Consider the following 18,886-nt stretch of genomic DNA (forward strand, 5'->3'; position numbering starts at 1 on the left):
TAACTCAATATAAATATTAAAACAGCCATTAAAGACATTCAAGTAGTTCATAACATTCGATGTTGTGCATAATCTTAGACAGGTTTTGACTGCAGTACGTTCCCAAGGGAGTCTGACCAGCAGAGCTTAACCATAGGAAACAAATTGCATTTTTTATCTTTGCTAAATAAGAACCTGAATCGAGTATACCGGTGTTCCATTATTAGGGCAGGTTACTCTTTCTCCATTATTAGAGTATCAAGTAGCAAAAAATCCATAGATTTCAAATGAACTCCAGTCCTTCGTACTTCTCATTTCCAATTTTAGTCTCTGACATCAGAATCCGTCCGTCGAGGGAAAATGCCAGGATGTAGGTGGCGATGTGGCCTGCTTCCTCTTCGGTTTTCAGCGCCAGAAGAATTTGATCGTCTGTGTCGGGGACAAACTTAAAGGAAGAAAAGCCGTGGGTTGGGTGGAGCGGGCCGACACGCCGCGTGGTCACCTGGCTGAAATCTGCCGGGCAGGAAAGAAGCAAGTTGGTAGCGCGCCGCTCGTCCGCGCTCTCTTCGTAGCGCTCGTGACTGGCTCGGCGAGGCAGGAAGAACCAGCGCTGCAGTCGCTCGCTCCAAGCGGCAGATTCGTGAATAAGGTAACCTGAAGGCAACATGGATGAGTACAGTAAATTTCATATTACAGTAATCCCTCGTTGTAAGAATTTTTACTTTTCTCGATTTCGATACAGTGGTACCTCCATTACGAATGTCTATATACAAAAGTTTCAGGTTACAAAGTACCTTAACGAAAACAATTTCCTCTAGTCACAAAGGCATTTCAGGATACAAAGCACAGTACAGTACGCGCCGCCATTCTACCTGGCAACCCTATGCGTATGTGTGAATCCCGGCATGCTCTTCATGTCCTCTTCCCGCTCTGTAAACAGTCTCCTGTATGGTACTGCTATGAAGAGCTTTCATTCCCAATGGACCCCACAAAAGACATTGAGAAAAGTGGACAAGAAGAAAAGAAGAGGAAGGTACTTTTTCTGGCCATCAAAACAAAGCAAGAGATAACAGAAAGGTATGAAAACACACACCGCCGTGCAGTTTAGCGACAAGTAGGAAGATGCAGCCATCATTCCATCGGCACAAATTAAAGACATTTTGGCAAAATTCCACAAAGTCTCAGAATTTGTGGAAAGGAATCACCCAAAAAAATGGTTGACAGGTCAGGCAATCGCTCATTGTGATGACATCTGCCTCGCTCAGTTCCGACAGATTGTCAAAAGCCGACAAAAGCAGATGTCATTGGATCAGTTTTTCAAGAAATGAGAGTTAAAAAACACTGCTGAGGACCAGTTAACAAGGAGGCCAGTTAAAAGATATATTAATATTTGTATTATTTCTTTTATCCTTTGTTTTTTGTTTTAGATTATGCGCCTCTTGGTTTATGTCTGTGCGGTTATCCATTTTTAAAATGTAATCGTTTCATGTTCTAATGCTCTTTCATGATTCATTAAACTCATATCATACTTTTGTGAGGCGTGGAAGGGATTAGCGGATTTACATTCAAAAGGAGTCGCTACTTAAAAATGTTTCAGGTTACAAAGCTTCTCCCAGAATGAATTAAATTCGTAAATAGAGGTACCTCTGTACTTTGCAAAATGATCATCTTGCATTGTATTCTGCAGCAGACAACACACAGCAAAAGCTATCAAAAGGGCAGGTCGCAGAGTGACGCGCATGAATGGATAAACAAGATTCCCACTGTCCGAATGGAGTAACACCGTGATCTCGGCGGAATCAGCGGGGAAATGTCTAATACAGAAAAGTAAAAGATTGTTCCGCGATTAAGACATTCTTTCTGGACTCAAAACAAAAGTTAATGGATTATACTGAAAGAAACCCAAACAATCACAACTGCTGTGCCATGTGACTGATCTTAAGCTCTCCCATCCCTTGCGCACATGACAAAGTGTTAGAGAACAGACAAAGTACTGCTGCTAATACTAAATAAAAAATAATCATTATACATGCCAACAATAGTTACTACCTAAGGAGGGGTACACAATAATTATTCGGCTGACTGCAAACGGGCTGATGACAGCCTGATGTGAAAAATATAAGTAATTATTAGTCACATGTTGCCACACTAAAATATTCAGTCAGCCAACATTACTTGTTAGAAAGATTCCAAGTGATCTGTTGCCTTGAATTTACAGTACACAAGATTGACTAAACTGGGCGTTACCTGGAGGTTTGATCCCAGCGGCGCTCCGCAAGGCATTGTAGTAAGGCCTCCAGTTCTTATGCTTCACATCACCGTGGTAACCGATCACTTTGACCCACTCAGGGTGGTGGTTGACGACCTCTCCAGTTGTGGTGGTCCACTCCTTGCCGAGCCCACCGACGTACAAGTGCTCGTCTTTGACTGCTAGCCACTCAGCCTTGAAACCTACAAAACACAAACATTCAAATTCAAGTCAATAAGGCAATTTCTGAGGAGCAGCGAGAGGGGTATATTGACTTTGGGTAATCTGTTTTTGTCTTTTTTGGGCTACTAAAATAATAATATAAACACTTAAAGGCACACTGTGTAATATTTGACGACTAGATCTTGGTGTATTATGTGGTGCAACTGAAAAGGAGTGCTACAAAGCACAGGGATGTATACAAACTACGCAGTCTGAAAGTGACTTAACAGCATTATTTTCTTCTCGATTTCTTTCCCAGCCATTTACAAAGTTTTTGTTTTTCCTGAAGTACCCTTAAAAGCAAGATGGCGGACAATTATGTCAGCTCCCAATTGGTAAGCCTCATGATTCGTAAAATAAAAACAAATTTGTAGCCCTGTGAGTATTTAAAGAATGCACATATATATGATATTTTGTGTATTTTTGCTCATTATCCAAATCAATATATCTAATTTTTTTAATGACGTTTTTTTTAACACTTGGTTCGGCTAAATAAAATAGGACTAACAAAAACTTTGGCGGAGCATAGTAAGCTCAAATGTAACAAAAATTACCTCCTGAATAGGCAACTAGTGGATAAGGAAGAATATTACATTTAAATACCGTAAAGTTTGGACAACAAGGCGCTACTTTTTTGCTATATTTTAAACACCACGACTTTCAATTTGGTCAAGTTTATTCTCTGGTTTGTGCTGGTACAAAGGAAAACTGCGAACTGCACTTGTTCACAATGCATGCGCTCGAAATACAAAACACCGTTGTTGATGTCTTGAAACATTTATGACGCCCTTCAAGAGATATTTGTCCATGTTCGTGCCAATATTATTCATATAATTATCTATATAATACACAAGAGCAGCAAAACTGGAAGTTTATCAGTACTTTAATATTTACTACGTACTCTCAATATTTCATGAACACTTCTCTTTCCGTATCATTGCGTCAGCGTCAGGTCACTGAAGTTACCTGTAATCCTCAAGGAACGATAACAAGCAAATCTTATTTGATCCTTTACCAGGGAAATCACAAATGACAACAAAAAAACACACTACTGTGTTGCAATCTGGCATTATTCTCCACAGTACGGTTGCCCTGGCATAGTCTGGAAAATTTTGGGCTCACATTTTACGCGATGCAGCCCTAATTTACGTATTCTTTCAGCAGAGTAATTACTATGTGCTTGTCTTTGCAATCGCCACTTTGAATACTCAACGATATCCAAATAACAGCGGGACGTAAACAACTCTAAGCGAAACTGAAAGATGCAGCTGAAAACTGCATCTGTTGTTGCGGTAGCACAGTGCTGTTGGCTTTCTTCAGCCAAAGGTGTCGACACCGAATTCCCCACATGGTTTGCGCCAGTTGTGCGCCATGTAAGAAATGGGAAAACGAGAGGGGGGAAAAAAGGACGTGAATCAGTTCATTTTTGTCTTCTTGAAATCCGGCACGGCTTTTACAATGACAAAATTGAGACTTCCTCCTAAATTTGAGCATGTGGCTTTTAATCAGGCGTTCTCTGTAGTCCAGAATTCTATGGCACTGTTTTGATTTGTGTTTAATGCGGATATTTTTTTACCTAAAAAAGAACATTAAGTTTTGGTGCACATCATACAAGAGGTTTTACCGTATAATCGCAAAATATTGGATGTAACAGGATTCAAACCCTTGTTGCAGTGGCGAGAACACCAAACTGTAACCACTGGACCACCTGTGATATAGATGAAATACAAAAAGGCATTGGGTTATCTGATTATCATAATGTTAGAGATCAATGATAGTTTAGTTGTGCATGTCACAGGTAACATTAACAATAAATCTGTCACTTACAATTATTAGAACAAAAATAGAATATTATTTATTGCCATTGTAACACGTGTAACGCACCATGAAAACAAATTTAATCTCTGGTACCATGACTATGTTCTAAAAATTGGATAAAATTGACTGCCTTTTCACGTGCCAATGGATAGTATTTGGTTATCTCACTGCCCAGCCCGAGTTCGATCCAAGTCGCATCCGACCGCAAACTTTGAGCTGAGAAAAAGTGAAACAAAATGTTATAATCCTCAAAAATTAGGGCCTGAACCTAAACCCGGTTCTTTTTTCTTAAATATTCGCTATGCTTGAAATAAAAACCCGTAAGCTGCATATTCTTGTTGAATTATTTACTGGATGCCAGAAAGATTGAATACACAGCTGTGGACCCTTTTTCAGTATGAGACGGAAGATGTCAGTATAATCGAAGATGGCGTCTAGTCTTATACCATCTGAGCTACCCACCCACACGGGAGTTGGGGGCGACTCAGCCTCAACCTTGTGCCAATGTAAAACTCGATGGTCTTAACTGATATTATGTGCAAGAGTGCTTTTAGATAGGACTACGCCACGCAAGAAAGGTCACAGCAACTTAGCGGGTCAGATCAAGTCTTCTGATATCTGAGAGTCCTAATCCAACATTATTTAAGCTTATTATAACTAACTAACCTTTGGAAACTGATCCATCTCCGTCTGGCAGTATGACCCAAGGGACAGCCCGCCTGCCCTCAATCCGGTAAACCACGCCCGTGCGGTCGTCCACGCTGTACAGATGACCGTTAAACGCCACCAACTCAGACAACTCCATTCCTGCAAAATAAGACGGTGTCATTCGTAAGGAAAATCGTGGATTTTGGTTTCAAGTGTCGCTCAACCTCGTCCTTTCTCTGCCAGGTGACTCTCCAGGGTGATTATCTCCTCGTCCCATTCCACACGTAGAGCGTCTGCATCTTTGGAAATGGTCACATGTCCCTTTTTCATGTAGCTAAACCAAGTCTGCTCCTTTAGGCTACGTGACCGCGTGTCCAGGTCTGCGATGACTCCGATGCGGTACCTGATGCCACTGTCGGTCTTTAAAGGCGGACTTAGAGGATACGTGTCATTGTACAGGTTAGCAGTTTTTTGCAGCTGTGAAAGGCGCAGCAAATCTTGTCTTGGAGTGTTCCTGAATATGTGGCCATCGCCTCCATGATAGATTTGCAGACTGTTCTGGTGGGAGTAGCTCACTGGAGAGTTTCCGTCACCCCCTATGCGGTGCAGGTACAACATGACCACTAAAGCCATCAGGGTGGCCACAGCGATTGCCCGCCATTTGGGCTTGATGCGAGAGTCGGAGCTAGCGGCTTGAGTCATGGATGACAGGGCCATGGGGAGGCCTCGGACGTTGATGGCGAAATTACTCATAGATAAGTTATTTCCATTTTTATTGTGTCAAACCAGAGCAGCATGCAGCATCAAGTGGAGGGTTAGTCAGCTCCTGGCAAGGCAGGATACATGTTAGTGTTAGGTACACATTATTTCTCAAAAACAGACAAACAGTTTTTATCTAGTGACAAATGTAAAATACATCTGCAATTTGGGGAACAGATTGAGGGAAAAAAATTGTGGTTTTAATCAAAAGGCCCTGCCTGCTGTCATTTTTTAACACTTGGTTTTGTTGTGCTTCCCAAAAGAGGAGCACTGACACTAAATACAGTGGATTCTTAACACTTCCTACAAATGGGCAGAAGGTGGGATTCTCACCAGGAAGTAGGACACCATTTCCATGAAAATGTCGCCTCTCTCAAGTAAAGCACTGGCATCCTGTGCAAGCCTGGTGGTGCATTTAAAAAACCGGACAGGCAATGGGACCTTTCAGATATTCAAATAAAAAGCTTTGAGGGGTATTGCACCAAACCAAGGTAAGGGATTGAGCTGGGATATGTTTATTATCTTGGCTGAATTTAGCGTCAAGTCTGTTGCATGAAAGCAGGGTAAATTCAGTTCGACCCAGTTACTATAGTAAAGTAATTCTCTACAACTAGCCTGCTTCAGACGAGGCAATCATCCAGGCTAAGATTATTCCCAGAGATACAACTGGCACTTCTATTGTCATTTGTGTGAAAAGTAATCGGTTTTACATCATTTCCATGGTATTTCTTGGAGTGTTGCATTATTTTAATTATCCTGCATTCCATTTTTACATAAAGGCTAAATTGCTATTGCATTAAACTACGTTGAATGTATAATTGCAACAATTATTTTATAGTCAAGTTGACTTTTATAGACATGTAGTAAATGTATTGCTTTCAGGCCATGTGTTTTATTGCAATGTCAAATAAGAATGGTTTCTGTGAAGAGTCCTTTCATGCAAAAGTTTGCAACCAGCCATTTCCACAAGATGGTAGGGACACTGCTTCAAGCTCAACGTTGTGTTGGAATTTTCTTTAACGAGTGATCGAAGCATTAACACCACGGTGATTGTGTCTTTACAGAGGAATTGGCTAATAATGTGTTTAAAAATAATTACTAAACTTGATTTATGTCTCCTATAAACAATCTCGGATAGCAGCTATTTTACTACTTGCTGTTGATTGAAAATAAAATTGCTGAGAGCTCTGTTGATACGCTGAGTTGTGATCGGGCAATTGTTACAGAAGCAATTTCTACTCCATTCCAGGCTTGGTCAAAGTCAAGCCTGGGGGTAGGTTACGGCCCGTGTTCAATTTTTTTCTGGCCTGCAACCTCTGTCATAAAATTAATAATATGTGGCCTGACAGTCATTTTGACCGCAGTATATGATACATTCAGCTCGGTGGCCTTGGGGGTATGGCGCCCGCCCCGAGACTGGGAGGTTGTGGTTCAAGCCTCGGACGAGTCATGCCTAAGAGTTAAACATTGGTACCCATTGCCTCCCTGCATGGGGTTCAGCATTAGGGGTTGGAATTGGGGGGTTTGGTCACCTAATGACTCCCAACACCTCAGTTGGGTTGAGCGAGGGGGCTGGGAATCCCCTCCTCTGAATCAATCTCCCAAAAAGAGTCAGAAATGACTCTAGCCACCTCCCACTAAGGGGATATGGCTGTGGTATATACTGGACTGTCTCAGAAAATTAGAATATTGTGATAAACTTCTTTATTTTCTGTAATGCAATTAAAAAAACAAAAATGTCATACATTCTGGATTCATTACACATCAACTGAACTATTTCAAGCCTTTTATTATTTTAATATTGCTGAATTTGGCTTACAGCTTAAGAAAACTCAAAAATCCTATCTCAAAATATTAGAATATCATGAAAAAGTATACAAGTAGGCTATTCAACTAATCACCTGAATCATCTAATTAACTCGAAACACCTTGCGAGGGTTTCCTGAGCCTTAAAAACACTCAGCTTGGTTCAGTAAACTAAATCACTGCTGATCTGACTGCTGTCCAGAGGACCATCATTGATACCCTCCCGATGGAGGGTAAGACACAAAAAGAAATTTCTCAAAGAGCAGGCTGTTCACAGAGTGCAGTTTCAAAGCATATCCACAAAAAGTCTGTTGGAAGGGAAAAATGTGGCCGGAAACGCTGCACAACCAAGAGAGATGACCGCAGCCTTAACAAAATTGTGAAGAAGAGCCGCTTCCAGAATTTGAGGGAGCTTCAAAGACAGTGGGCTGAAGCTGGAGTCCAGGTATCAAAAGCCACAGTTCACAGACGTGTCCGGGAAATGGGCTACAATAGCCGTATTCCCATGGTCAAGCCACTTCTGAACTCAAGACAACGGAAGAAGCGTCTGACTTGGGCTATGGAGAAGAAGCACTGGACAGTTGCAGAGTGGTCCAAAGTCCTCTTTTCAGACGAAAGCAAGTTTTGCATTTCATTTGGAAGTCAAGGCGCCAGAGTCTGGAGAAAGGCTGGAGAAGAGCAAAATCCAAGTTGCTTGAAATCCAGTGTGAAGTTCCCACAGTCAGCAATGGTTTGGGAAGCCATGTCAGCTGCTGGTGTTGGTCCACTGTGTTTCATCAAGTCCAGAGTAAATGCAACTGTGTACCAAGAGATTTTAGAGCACTACATGCTTCCATCTGCTGAAAAGCTCTATGGAGATGAGTATTTCATTTTCCAGCATGATCTGGCACCTGCCCACAGTGCCAAAACCACCAGTAACTGGTGCACTGACCATGGCATCACTGTCCTTGTAATATATATATACTGGACTGTCTCTGAAAATTAGAATACTGTGATAAAGTTCTTTATTTTCTGTAATGCAATTAAAAAAACAAAAATGTCATACATTCTGGATTCATTACACATCAACTGAACTATTTCAAGCCTTTTATTATTTGAATATTGCTGATTTTGGCTTACAGCTGAAAAAAACTCAAAAATCCTATCTCAAAATATTAGAATACTTCCTCAGACCAAGTAAAAAAAATAATTTTATAACAGCAAAACTAAATCAAACATTTGAAAATGTCCATTGATGCACTCAATACTTGGTTGGGAATCCTTTTGCACGGATTACTGCATCAATCCGGCGTGGCATGGAGGCAATCAGCCTGTGGCATTCCTGAGGTGTTATTGATGCCCAGGATGCTTCGATAGCGGCCTTCAGCTCATTTGCATTTGTAGGTCTGGTGTCTTTCATCTTCTTCTTAACTATACCCCACAAATTCTTGATGGGGTTTAGGTCAGGGGAATTAGCAAGCCAATCAAGGACAGTGATGCCATGGTCAGTGCACCAGTTACTGGTGGTTTTGGCACTGTGGGCAGGTGCCAGATCATGCTGGAAAATGAAATCCTCATCTCCATAGAGCTTTTCAGCAGATGGAAGCATGTAGTGCTCTAAAATCTCTTGGTACACAGTTGCATTTACTCTGGACTTGATGAAACACAGTGGACCAACACCAGCAGCTGACATGGCTCCCCAAACCATTGCTGACTGTGGGAACTTCACACTGGATTTCAAGCAACTTGGATTTTGCTCTTCTCCAGCCTTTCTCCAGACTCTGGCGCCTTGACTTCCAAATGAAATGCAAAACTTGCTTTCGTCTGAAAAGAGGACTTTGGACCACTCTGCAACTGTCCAGTGCTTCTTCTCCATAGCCCAAGTCAGACGCTTCTTCCGTTGTCTTGAGTTCAGAAGTGGCTTGACCATGGGAATACGGCTATTGTAGCCCATTTCCCGGACACGTCTGTGAACTGTGGCTTTTGATACCTGGACTCCAGCTTCAGCCCACTGTCTTTGAAGCTCCCTCAAATTCTGGAAGCGGCTCTTCTTCACAATTTTGTTAAGGCTGCGGTCATCTCTCTTGGTTGTGCAGCGTTTCCGGCCACATTTTTCCCTTCCAACAGACTTTTTGTGGATATGCTTTGAAACTGCACTCTGTGAACAGCCTGCTCTTTGAGAAATTTCTTTTTGTGTCTTACCCTCCATCGGGAGGGTATCAATGATGGTCCTCTGGACAGCAGTCAGATCAGCAGTGATTTAGTTTACTGAACCAAGCTGAGTGTTTTTTAAGGCTCAGGAAACCCTCGCAAGGTGTTTCGAGCAAATTAGATGATTCAGGTGATTAGTTGAATAGCCTACTTGTATACTTTTTCATGATATTCTAATATTTTGAGATAGGATTTTTGAGTTTTCTTAAGCTGTAAGCCAAATTCAGCAATATTAAAATAATAAAAGGCTTGAAATAGTTCAGTTGATGTGTAATGAATCCAGAATGTATGACATTTTTGTTTTTTTAATTGCATTACAGAAAATAAAGAACTTTATCACAATATTCTAATTTTCTGAGACAGTCCAGTATATATATATATATATATATATATATATATATATATATGATACATTTGGTGCCCTGCAATTGGCTGGCAACCAGTTCAGGGTGTCCCCTGCCCACTGCCCGATGATTGCTGGGATGGGCTCCAGCACCCCGGCGACCCTACTGAGGATAAGCGGTGCAGCTGATGAGATGAGATGAGATGATACATTTGTACAACAATCAAAGACAACAAAAAACAATTTCACCAGTTGATGGCAGGAGCCATCTGGACATGGCAACTTTAAATAAAAAAAGGAATGTTGACTGTGAGGGCCGCCGATACCAGGACAAGTGAAAATCTGGAGTATTTTTTCATTGAAATAAAAAACAACTCAGTTTGCCTAATTTGCCAAGAGACTGTGGCTGTTTTTAAAGAATACAATATAAAGAGGAACTGCCAGACAAAACATGCTAAATACAAAAAGCTAACTGGAAATGAACACTGTGAAAAGGTGAGGAAACTGGAAGCTGTTATAACGGCACAGCAGTGCCTTTTCATGAGACCCTGCGAGTCGGATGAAAATGCTACAAAGGCAAGCTACGAGGTCGCGATGCTGAGCGCCAGGCACAGCAAACCTTTCACAGCGGGTGAATTTATTAATGACTCTTCAAAGAATGCCAAGCTGTATAGTTGGCCCTCAAACATTTTTAGCTTAACCAATCGGGCCCGCCTTCTGAAGTTTGGACAGCCCTGCTCTATAGAGTACACCCCTTTCATATAAAACCACAATTGTTATGATCATTCTTTGAAATACAATGGAAATGTATGTTTGAACCAAAAATATCTTTCATAAACAATGCTGATAAACATTAAACATTTTGTAAAATTGGCCAATATTTAAATGGTCAGTTCCACCATAGATCGTATGAGAATTCTTGCATGCCGAATTAAAGCCTTGAGGACAACTGTTCCACTGTACTTGTGTTCAGGCGCCCTTCAAGCTCCTATTACACATACAACCCGCACCCAACCAATGCTCCTTCAACTTTTCCCACATTCAATCAACAAAGAATGCTCTTGTTGCGCCCAGTGTCCACGCTGCCCATATTTGCCACCGCCTCGCATCACTGACTCTCCCCTTCTAATGGCCTCATCTGGCCGAATCAGCAACAGACTAGATAGCACATTACTCTTCAGCCTCCATCGCTCAAAACCAAATGTCCCCTCTGAACTGATTTTATATCTGGACGTTAAGTCCTTTCAGACTGTGGTAAATCAGTCGTTACCAATCCGAGGCTTTGTTTATCTCGTTTCTTTTTTAATGAAGTACCGCAGAGAATTTTTTTTTTCAGCTAGCATTTTTGGTCATGGATAAAAAACAAAACAAAAAAATCACTTGGAAAAACGAACAAACCATACCAAGTTGGTTAAAAAATTGATTTGTTTAGAAATTACCCAATGATTTAGGTTGTTTTATACAAAAATAAACTTGGGCTTATTCTGTGCAAATTGAATTTTACTATGAGGGTTTTCCACCAAATGACCTATTTTTTGTATTAAAACAACACATGTGTTTTTTTTAGACTAAAATGTTGAAATGCTTTTTAAGAGCTTATACATAAGAAATGTCAAACTCAATTTGGCTCTGGCGCGGCAGTAGTTTAGGAGGTAGAGCGCTCGTCTTGGGATCAAGGGATCCCAGTTCGAATCCCGGCTCGCCCATGTTACATGTCGAAGTGTCCTTGGGTAAGACACTGAACCCCTAATACCCCCAATAAGCAGGTTAGCGTCTTACATGGCTGCAATACAAGGCCGCTATTGGGAAATGTGAAGCACACTGTAAAGCGCTTTGGGAAGTCATTGACTTGAAAAGCGCTATATAAATGCAGATCATTTCATTTCATTTCAGACACAGACTTTCTGACCTCGGCGGGCCAGATCAGTAAAAGAGGGGGGGTTTGGGGTTTTTAAGGGTTATTGATCTATCTTCGTTATTCATTATCCATTATCCGTTATCGGTCAGTTCATTATACGCTACAAAGCCTAGGAGCCGGGACACTTACTCTCAGCCAAAAGGCTAAGCTAAGGTCCTAGCCCTATAGCCTTGTTGCGATCATTGCGAATGCACCGTTCCCGGAGGTACTGCAATACCGGGCCGATGCGTGGAGTGGACAGAGCGATCAGTAAAAGAATGTCAACTTAAAATTTTAAGCTTACCGTAGTTTTTCAGTATTATGCTTTATCATTCAGCCTACTTTAGTAGCCTACATTACATATTAAAATCATGGATCATTTGTAAGTATAACACATTCCTTTACAAAAAGATAGGAAAAAAATATTTTTATGTTTGGCATTTAATGCATAGACTGTTTATTTTAACAGTCGAATAAATGCAGTTTTGCACCTGAACCAACTTACCGAGCAGTACGAACTCAAGTGGGAGCTGTGAAAAAATATGATGTTCGTATTAACCGTTGTACTGGTTTGAAATAAAAAACTGTAATGTAAATGTAAAGTAAAAGTTTTAACAGTGCACGGCAATAAGATTGGACTACATCTGATCAAACTACTAGGCTGGGTCTAACAAAGCTGAAAGTATATTCTAGAGGTCAGAGGGAGCATTAGGTTTGGATTTATTTTCCCCAAAAATCATAAATTTTCACAGAAAATGCCTGGAGACTCGCTTTTTTTTTTTTTTTTTTTACATACTCAAAAATGGCAGGCCAGATTAAGTCATCAAACGGGCCGGGTGCGGCCTGCAGGCCGTATGTGTGATAATCCAGGTATACAGCATCCCCTTAATTTTTTGGTGGTTAATCTGTACTATGATCACCATCATTAAAGCTAATTTCCACAAAGTACAAACCACTTTTCTACATATAGTTCATGTAAGGTTCAACGCTAACACGACAAATCTGTTTACTTGTGCTTTTTACAGCACATGCAAGTTTTCATCATCAGCAATATTTTGATGCAAATGATCCATCCATCCATCCATTGTAATGCGAATGATGATAATGGTTAAATAAGGGATGGAAGTAGTGACGGTGATGAAGATAATGATGATAATGAAGAGACTGTATCAACAGAGCCAATGTAAATATGTATACTCATGAGTCAGCTTTTACATGTAAATACACAGGGGATCTAGATGTGAGATGCAATTGTTAATGAAGTCTGGGGGTAGGATTTAATAAGCAAATGTGAATTTCCCTTCGGGGATGAACAAAGTATCTATCTATCTATCTATCTATCTATCTATATGCTTCTTCCTACTTCCTTTCAAAAATGTACAATAACATTGTTTGTGTGTTTTATTTTCTTTTTTTTTGTTGTTATTTTGTTTTTGCTTTGTTATGTTATGTTCGAAATAAAAGTTTCATTCACTCATTCTTCCATTTATTCATGCTGTAAAGCATTGTGGACTTTTGGCAAGCACCATGCGTACAAGCACAACTTGTGAACACACGGGACGCAGCAATGAGCTAAATTTTGGAGCAATCAAGCATGGTTCTTTGTGGATTTTGGTGCGTGATGTGAATGGAAATACCCTTTATTTAATGTCAAGTTAATTAAACGGTGCAATGATGCTGATCATGCAGTTGTTATTAAATGAGGGAATAAAATAAACTATTGAATGGAAAATAATTACGTATAAAGAACTATTAACATTAGCAGCAGTTATTAAATGAGGGAATAAAATAAAACTATTGTATGGGAAAAAATTACGTATGAAGAACTATTAACATTAAAACAATATTTAATATTTAGTTTTTTAAAGATATTTACTTTGCCGCTAAAGGGAACCTGAAATAGTGATAAACATTTTGTGTACACTGCAAAAAAGGAAAATAAGATGTTGACACAAAATTTGGCCATTTTAATTATTTGTTTCCCATTCAGTATTTCAAAATGTGTATGGTCGAGTAAAATAATTAATCATGCAAAACTTAAAAATATAGCAAATTATTTTGCCGATTTTAAGAATAACCACATACATTTTATTCATACAATTCATTTTTTATGTCTAAATATGAAAAAAAAGACTATATAAAATAAGCAAAGTTATCTGACGATGGATAACTTTGCTTATTTATTAATATACCCTGTATTGTATTGTGCAACTGTAAACGAGTGGTAAAAGCACAAGGAAGAATACAAACGACAGAGACTAAAAGTGGCCAAACTGCATTGCTTTCCTCTTATCTTATGGCAAGCCTTTGGTGAGGTTTTTGGTCTTTCAGGTACCCGTAACAGCAAGATGGCAGACAATTTTGTCATCTCCCTCTAGGTGAGGCTCATGTTGTGTAAACTAAAAGCCAATGCGGATATTTGACAGTTCACTTATTATTTGAATCAATATTGTTTTCTTTTAAATGAAGTATTTTTTTCTTCTAGGAGTTACTAAATAATGACATAACATGAGGCTCACCTAAATATTAGTCCCCCATTTCTCTGCTACAAGAACCCAAGAAACAAAAACCTGTCTTTTTCCTTTTTGAGCTTTTTTTCTTCTTTTTTGAGCTTTTTTTCTTTCATTTGTTACCTTTTCTTTTTATCCTCGTTTTTCTTCTTTTTCCTTATTTTTACTGAAGAGTTAGGTCTAAAACCTGATGTGTGTGCCAAGTAATTCAGATTTAGATGAGGGGTTCATGAACCGCGAGTCAATGCATGTGTTAAAGCCCTGCAAAGCAGTGTACCACGTAACTGACTTAGGAAATGATTTGCTACATGGGTGAGTAAAGTAGCAAAGAAACACTTCGCATTCCCCCAAAAACTTAAAAAATTTAGAGAAAAAACGTCTGGCATTGAATGAACAGAGTAAAAATGAATAAGCACTTTATTTTACATCCTTATTTCACATCTCATCTCATCTCATTAGCTGCACCGCTTATCCTCAGTAGGGTTGCGGGGGTGCTGGAGCCCATCCCAGCAATCATCGGGCAGTGGGCAGGGGACACCCTGAACTCGTTGCCAGCCAATCGCAGGACACACAGGGACAGACAACTCGGTCGCTCATTCACACCAAGGGACAATTTGGACCGGCCAATCCACCTGAAATGCATGTCTTTGGAATGTGGGAGGAAACCGAAGTGCCCGGAGGAAACCCACGCAAGCACGGGGAAAACATTTTCACTTATATCTATATAAGTTTGTATTTAGAAAATGATTTACACCCCATTGAATTGACAAAAACGGAGAGCCTGGAGGAAACCCACGCAAGCACGGGGAGACCATGCAAACTCCACCCAGGAAGGCTGAACCCATGACCTCAGTATTGTGCCGCGGATGCTCTAACCACTCAGCTGCAGTGCAGGCCATTTAGTACTTAGATGAGTAAAACTATGTGCCAAACCAAACATATTACTTATTTTACTTTTATTCACCTAGATCAGGGGTCGGGAACCTATGGCTCGCGAGCCATATATGGCTCTTTCTATGAGTACCTATGGCTCAGAGACAGATTTGATTGCATGCAAAATTTCTCCATTTTGTCCAAAACTTGAGTCGTCTATCCTATTATATTACACGCAAAGCCAAACCGGAACTTACTGGTCGACGATTACTTCGCAGTATATATATGGCACGTTTTTCATTACAATTTACAGTCAAGGTGTCACACATAAAAAGGGGGAAAAAAACTCGTTTTGGCTGTACAACGCTAAAGAATCCTTTATTTAAAAGTTCACTACATAATCTGTGTTCAGTGTTCAGATACTTTATGACGAATCCACAGAACTGTAAATACGCCAAAACACCGGAAGAGAACTTAGTCATTTGATTGGGTGAGTGGGAGGGATGGGTGGAGCTATGCAAAAAGTACAAGCATTCCCTCCCATCTCTCGCCAAAGGTAAGCACATAAGGCTCCCTATTCTCAGAATGTTGTGACGTTTTTACAAAATAAATGCTTGCATCTGGTTTTGAAACCAATATGTATGAAAAAAAGGGTCAAAAGGAGTTTAACCGATCTTGAGTAATTGCAAGAAAGAGACAAGTTTAAAGTGGTCTGTTTGTTGAATTTGGGACAGGGGCTCTGGCATTATTCTCTTTTCATAATTTTTATCAAATCATCAAAAATAAATGTGCTGAAGACTAAGCTTTTGTCTGGGGCGCCGGTTTAGCAATTTAGTAAATTTGTCTCATAATATATGGTGTGGCTCTTTCCCAAAATAAAATTAATATTTTTTGCTTTTATGGCTCCTTGAGTCAAAAAGGTTCCCGACCCCTGACCTAGATGGTCCAACCTTTTTGTTGTTGTTTTAATATTTTTCTGTTAATCTTTTAAATATAGGCTATTTACTGTCATTTATATATATATATATATATATATATATACACACAGTGCATCCGGAAAGTATTCACAGCGCTTCACCTTTTCCACATTTTTTATGTTACAGCCTCATTCCAAATTGTATTAATTTGAGGTCAAGAGCGCTCTGGAGCAGGTTTTCATCCAGGATATCTCTATATATTGCTGCATTCATTTTTCCTTCTATCCTGACTAGTCTGCCAGTTTCTGCTGCTGAAAAACATCCCCACAGTATGATGCTGCCACCACCATGCTTCACTGTAGGGATGGTATTGGCCTGGTGATGAGCGGTGCCTGGTTTCCTCCAAACATGGCGCCTGGCATTCACACCAAAGAGTTCAATCTTTGTCTCATCAGACCAGAGAATTTTGTTTCTCATGGTCTGAGAGTCATTCAGGTGCTTTTTGGCAAATTCCAGACGGGCTTCCATGTTCCTTTTACTAAGGAGTGGCTTTCGTCTGGCCACTCTACCATACAGGCCTGATTGGTGGATTGCTGCAGAGATGGTTGTCCTTCTGGAAGGCTCTCCTCTTTCCACAGAGGAACACTGGAGCTCTGAGAGAGTGGTCACCTCCCTGACTAAGGCCCTTCTTCCCCGATCGCTCAGTTTAGAAGGCCGGCCGGCTCTGGGAAGAGTCCTGGTGGTTCCAAATGTCATCCATTTACGAATAATGGAGGCCACTGTGCTCATTGGGACCTTCAAAGCAGCATAATTTTTTCTGTATCCTTTCCCAGATTTGTGCCTCAAGACAATCCTGTCTCGCAGGTCTACAGACAGTTCTTTTGACTTCATGCTTGGTGTTTGTGCTCTGACATGCACACTCAACTGTGGGACCTTATATAGACAGGTGTGTGCCTTTCCAAATCATGTCCAATCAACTGAATTTACTGCAGGTGGACTCCAATTAAGCTGAAGAAAGATCTCAAGGATGATCAGTGGAAAAAAGATGCATCTGAGCTCAATTTTGAGCTTCATGGCAAAGGCTGTGAATACTTATGTAAATGTGATTTCTTAGTTTTCTATTTTTAATAAATTTTTAAAAAGTAAAAAAAAAATAAAAAAATAAAAAAACGTTTTCACATTGTCATAGTGGAGTATTTTGTGTAGAATTTTGTAATAAGAGATTAAATTAATACAATTTGGAATGAGGCTGTAACATAAAAAATGTGGAAAAGGTGAAGCGCTGTGAATACTTTCCGGATGCACTGTATATGTATTCATAAACTATAGTTGAACCAAGGACATGACAAAAATGAATGAATTTTCTTTTTATGTTGAATGATTAAGAAATCAAATATTTTTTGTTTGCTGTAAGAACCCCACAAACATTGGAGCCTGTTAGTAGCATTTGGCTAAAGACATCTAATATTTCACATGGATTACGTCCAGGGTTGGGTAGGGTTATTACTACCCAGGGTAGGGTTGATTACTTTCAATTACTTTTGGATTACTCCAATACCAAATATGCTAATGCATTTATATAGCGGTTTTTCAAACCAATGACCTCCCAAAGCGCTTTACAATGTGCTCCGCATTTCCCAATATTGTGGGTGTTACCCAAGGAAATGAAATGAAATGATGAAATGATCTGCATTTATATAGCGCTTTTCAAGTCAATGACTTCCCAAAGCGCTTTCCATTGTGCTGCACATTTCCCAATGGCACCCGTGATCTGTGCAGCCATGTAAGGCGCTAACCTGCTTATTGGGGGTTCAGTGTTTTACCCAAGGACACTTCGACATGTAACACGGACAAGCTGGGATTCGAACTGGGATCCCTTGATCCTAAAACGATCGCTCTAGCTCCTGAGCTACTGCCTCCCCGACTAATGAACGACGAAAGAAACTAAACATGAATAAAATTATGACTCACAACACGTGGTAAGCTTTCTCTCCTGGCTTTGATCTCTGGCAAAGCTAACATAAAATGCGACAGAAACAAAATGAAAATAAATCCAAACAGCTTGCCAACATCATTTTTCCCGTTTCATGTATTCCGTTACTCCCCAAGCCTGCACAAAATTTAGTAATTGTATTAACATTTATTTTCTTTTGTCTTTTATTAGCATATTTGGTATTGGAGTAATCCAAAGTAATCAAGTTTAAAGTAACCCTACCCGACCCTGATTACGTCACTATACGTTGAGAAACGTTAAGAACCAAGTAAGCCTTATCTCATCTTGATTATCTCATAAAAATATATCTTTTCTAGGCAATAGTAACCATTTATTTATAAAATATCGGCAAATGAAAGTTTCCCTAAAACAAATTGCGTTACGACGTGGCACACTTTGGTGGTACTCCTTTCAAGAAGTGAGTCGCTTGTCGAAAAAGTCCCCTTGTTATACTAGCTTGACATATGTCATGACGAAGATTATGTAATTGCTTGAATTAAGAATACAGTACTAAAGTACAACGAAATAAAGCTGGTTTGGGGTGTTTCACAGACTCTTTCCTGTCGCCATAGTCCTAACGCCAAACATTAGTTCCAACTAGCGTGTTTAAGTTAACTGTCGACTTTAGCATTTCAAACACAAACTCTACCACATTTGTGTTTTGCATATCGGTAAATGTTAAA

The 18,886-nt window shown here is 40.0% G+C and overlaps 1 protein-coding gene across 2 annotated transcripts in view; it reads right to left on the minus strand.

Annotated features, from left to right (window-relative positions):
- Window positions 1–18,886, minus strand: part of cant1b (calcium activated nucleotidase 1b) — a 26,369-nt gene continuing 7,483 nt past the window's right edge. For both annotated transcript variants that reach the window (XM_088342446.1, XM_088342444.1), the window contains exons 2-5: window positions 5,140–5,741; window positions 4,934–5,074; window positions 2,227–2,430; window positions 1–633 (exon numbers count right to left, since the gene is read on the minus strand). In XM_088342446.1, the coding sequence (XP_088198572.1) occupies window positions 263–633; window positions 2,227–2,430; window positions 4,934–5,074; window positions 5,140–5,668 (1,245 nt within the window). In that variant the 5' untranslated portion in view covers window positions 5,669–5,741 and the 3' untranslated portion in view covers window positions 1–262. The remainder of the gene's footprint in view (window positions 634–2,226; window positions 2,431–4,933; window positions 5,075–5,139; window positions 5,742–18,886) is intronic.

The sequence above is a fragment of the Urocampus carinirostris genome, chromosome 8 (assembly GCF_059441175.1).
Source record: "Urocampus carinirostris isolate Australia breed hairy pipefish chromosome 8, RoL_Ucar_1.0, whole genome shotgun sequence".
NCBI lineage: Eukaryota > Metazoa > Chordata > Actinopteri > Syngnathiformes > Syngnathidae > Urocampus > Urocampus carinirostris.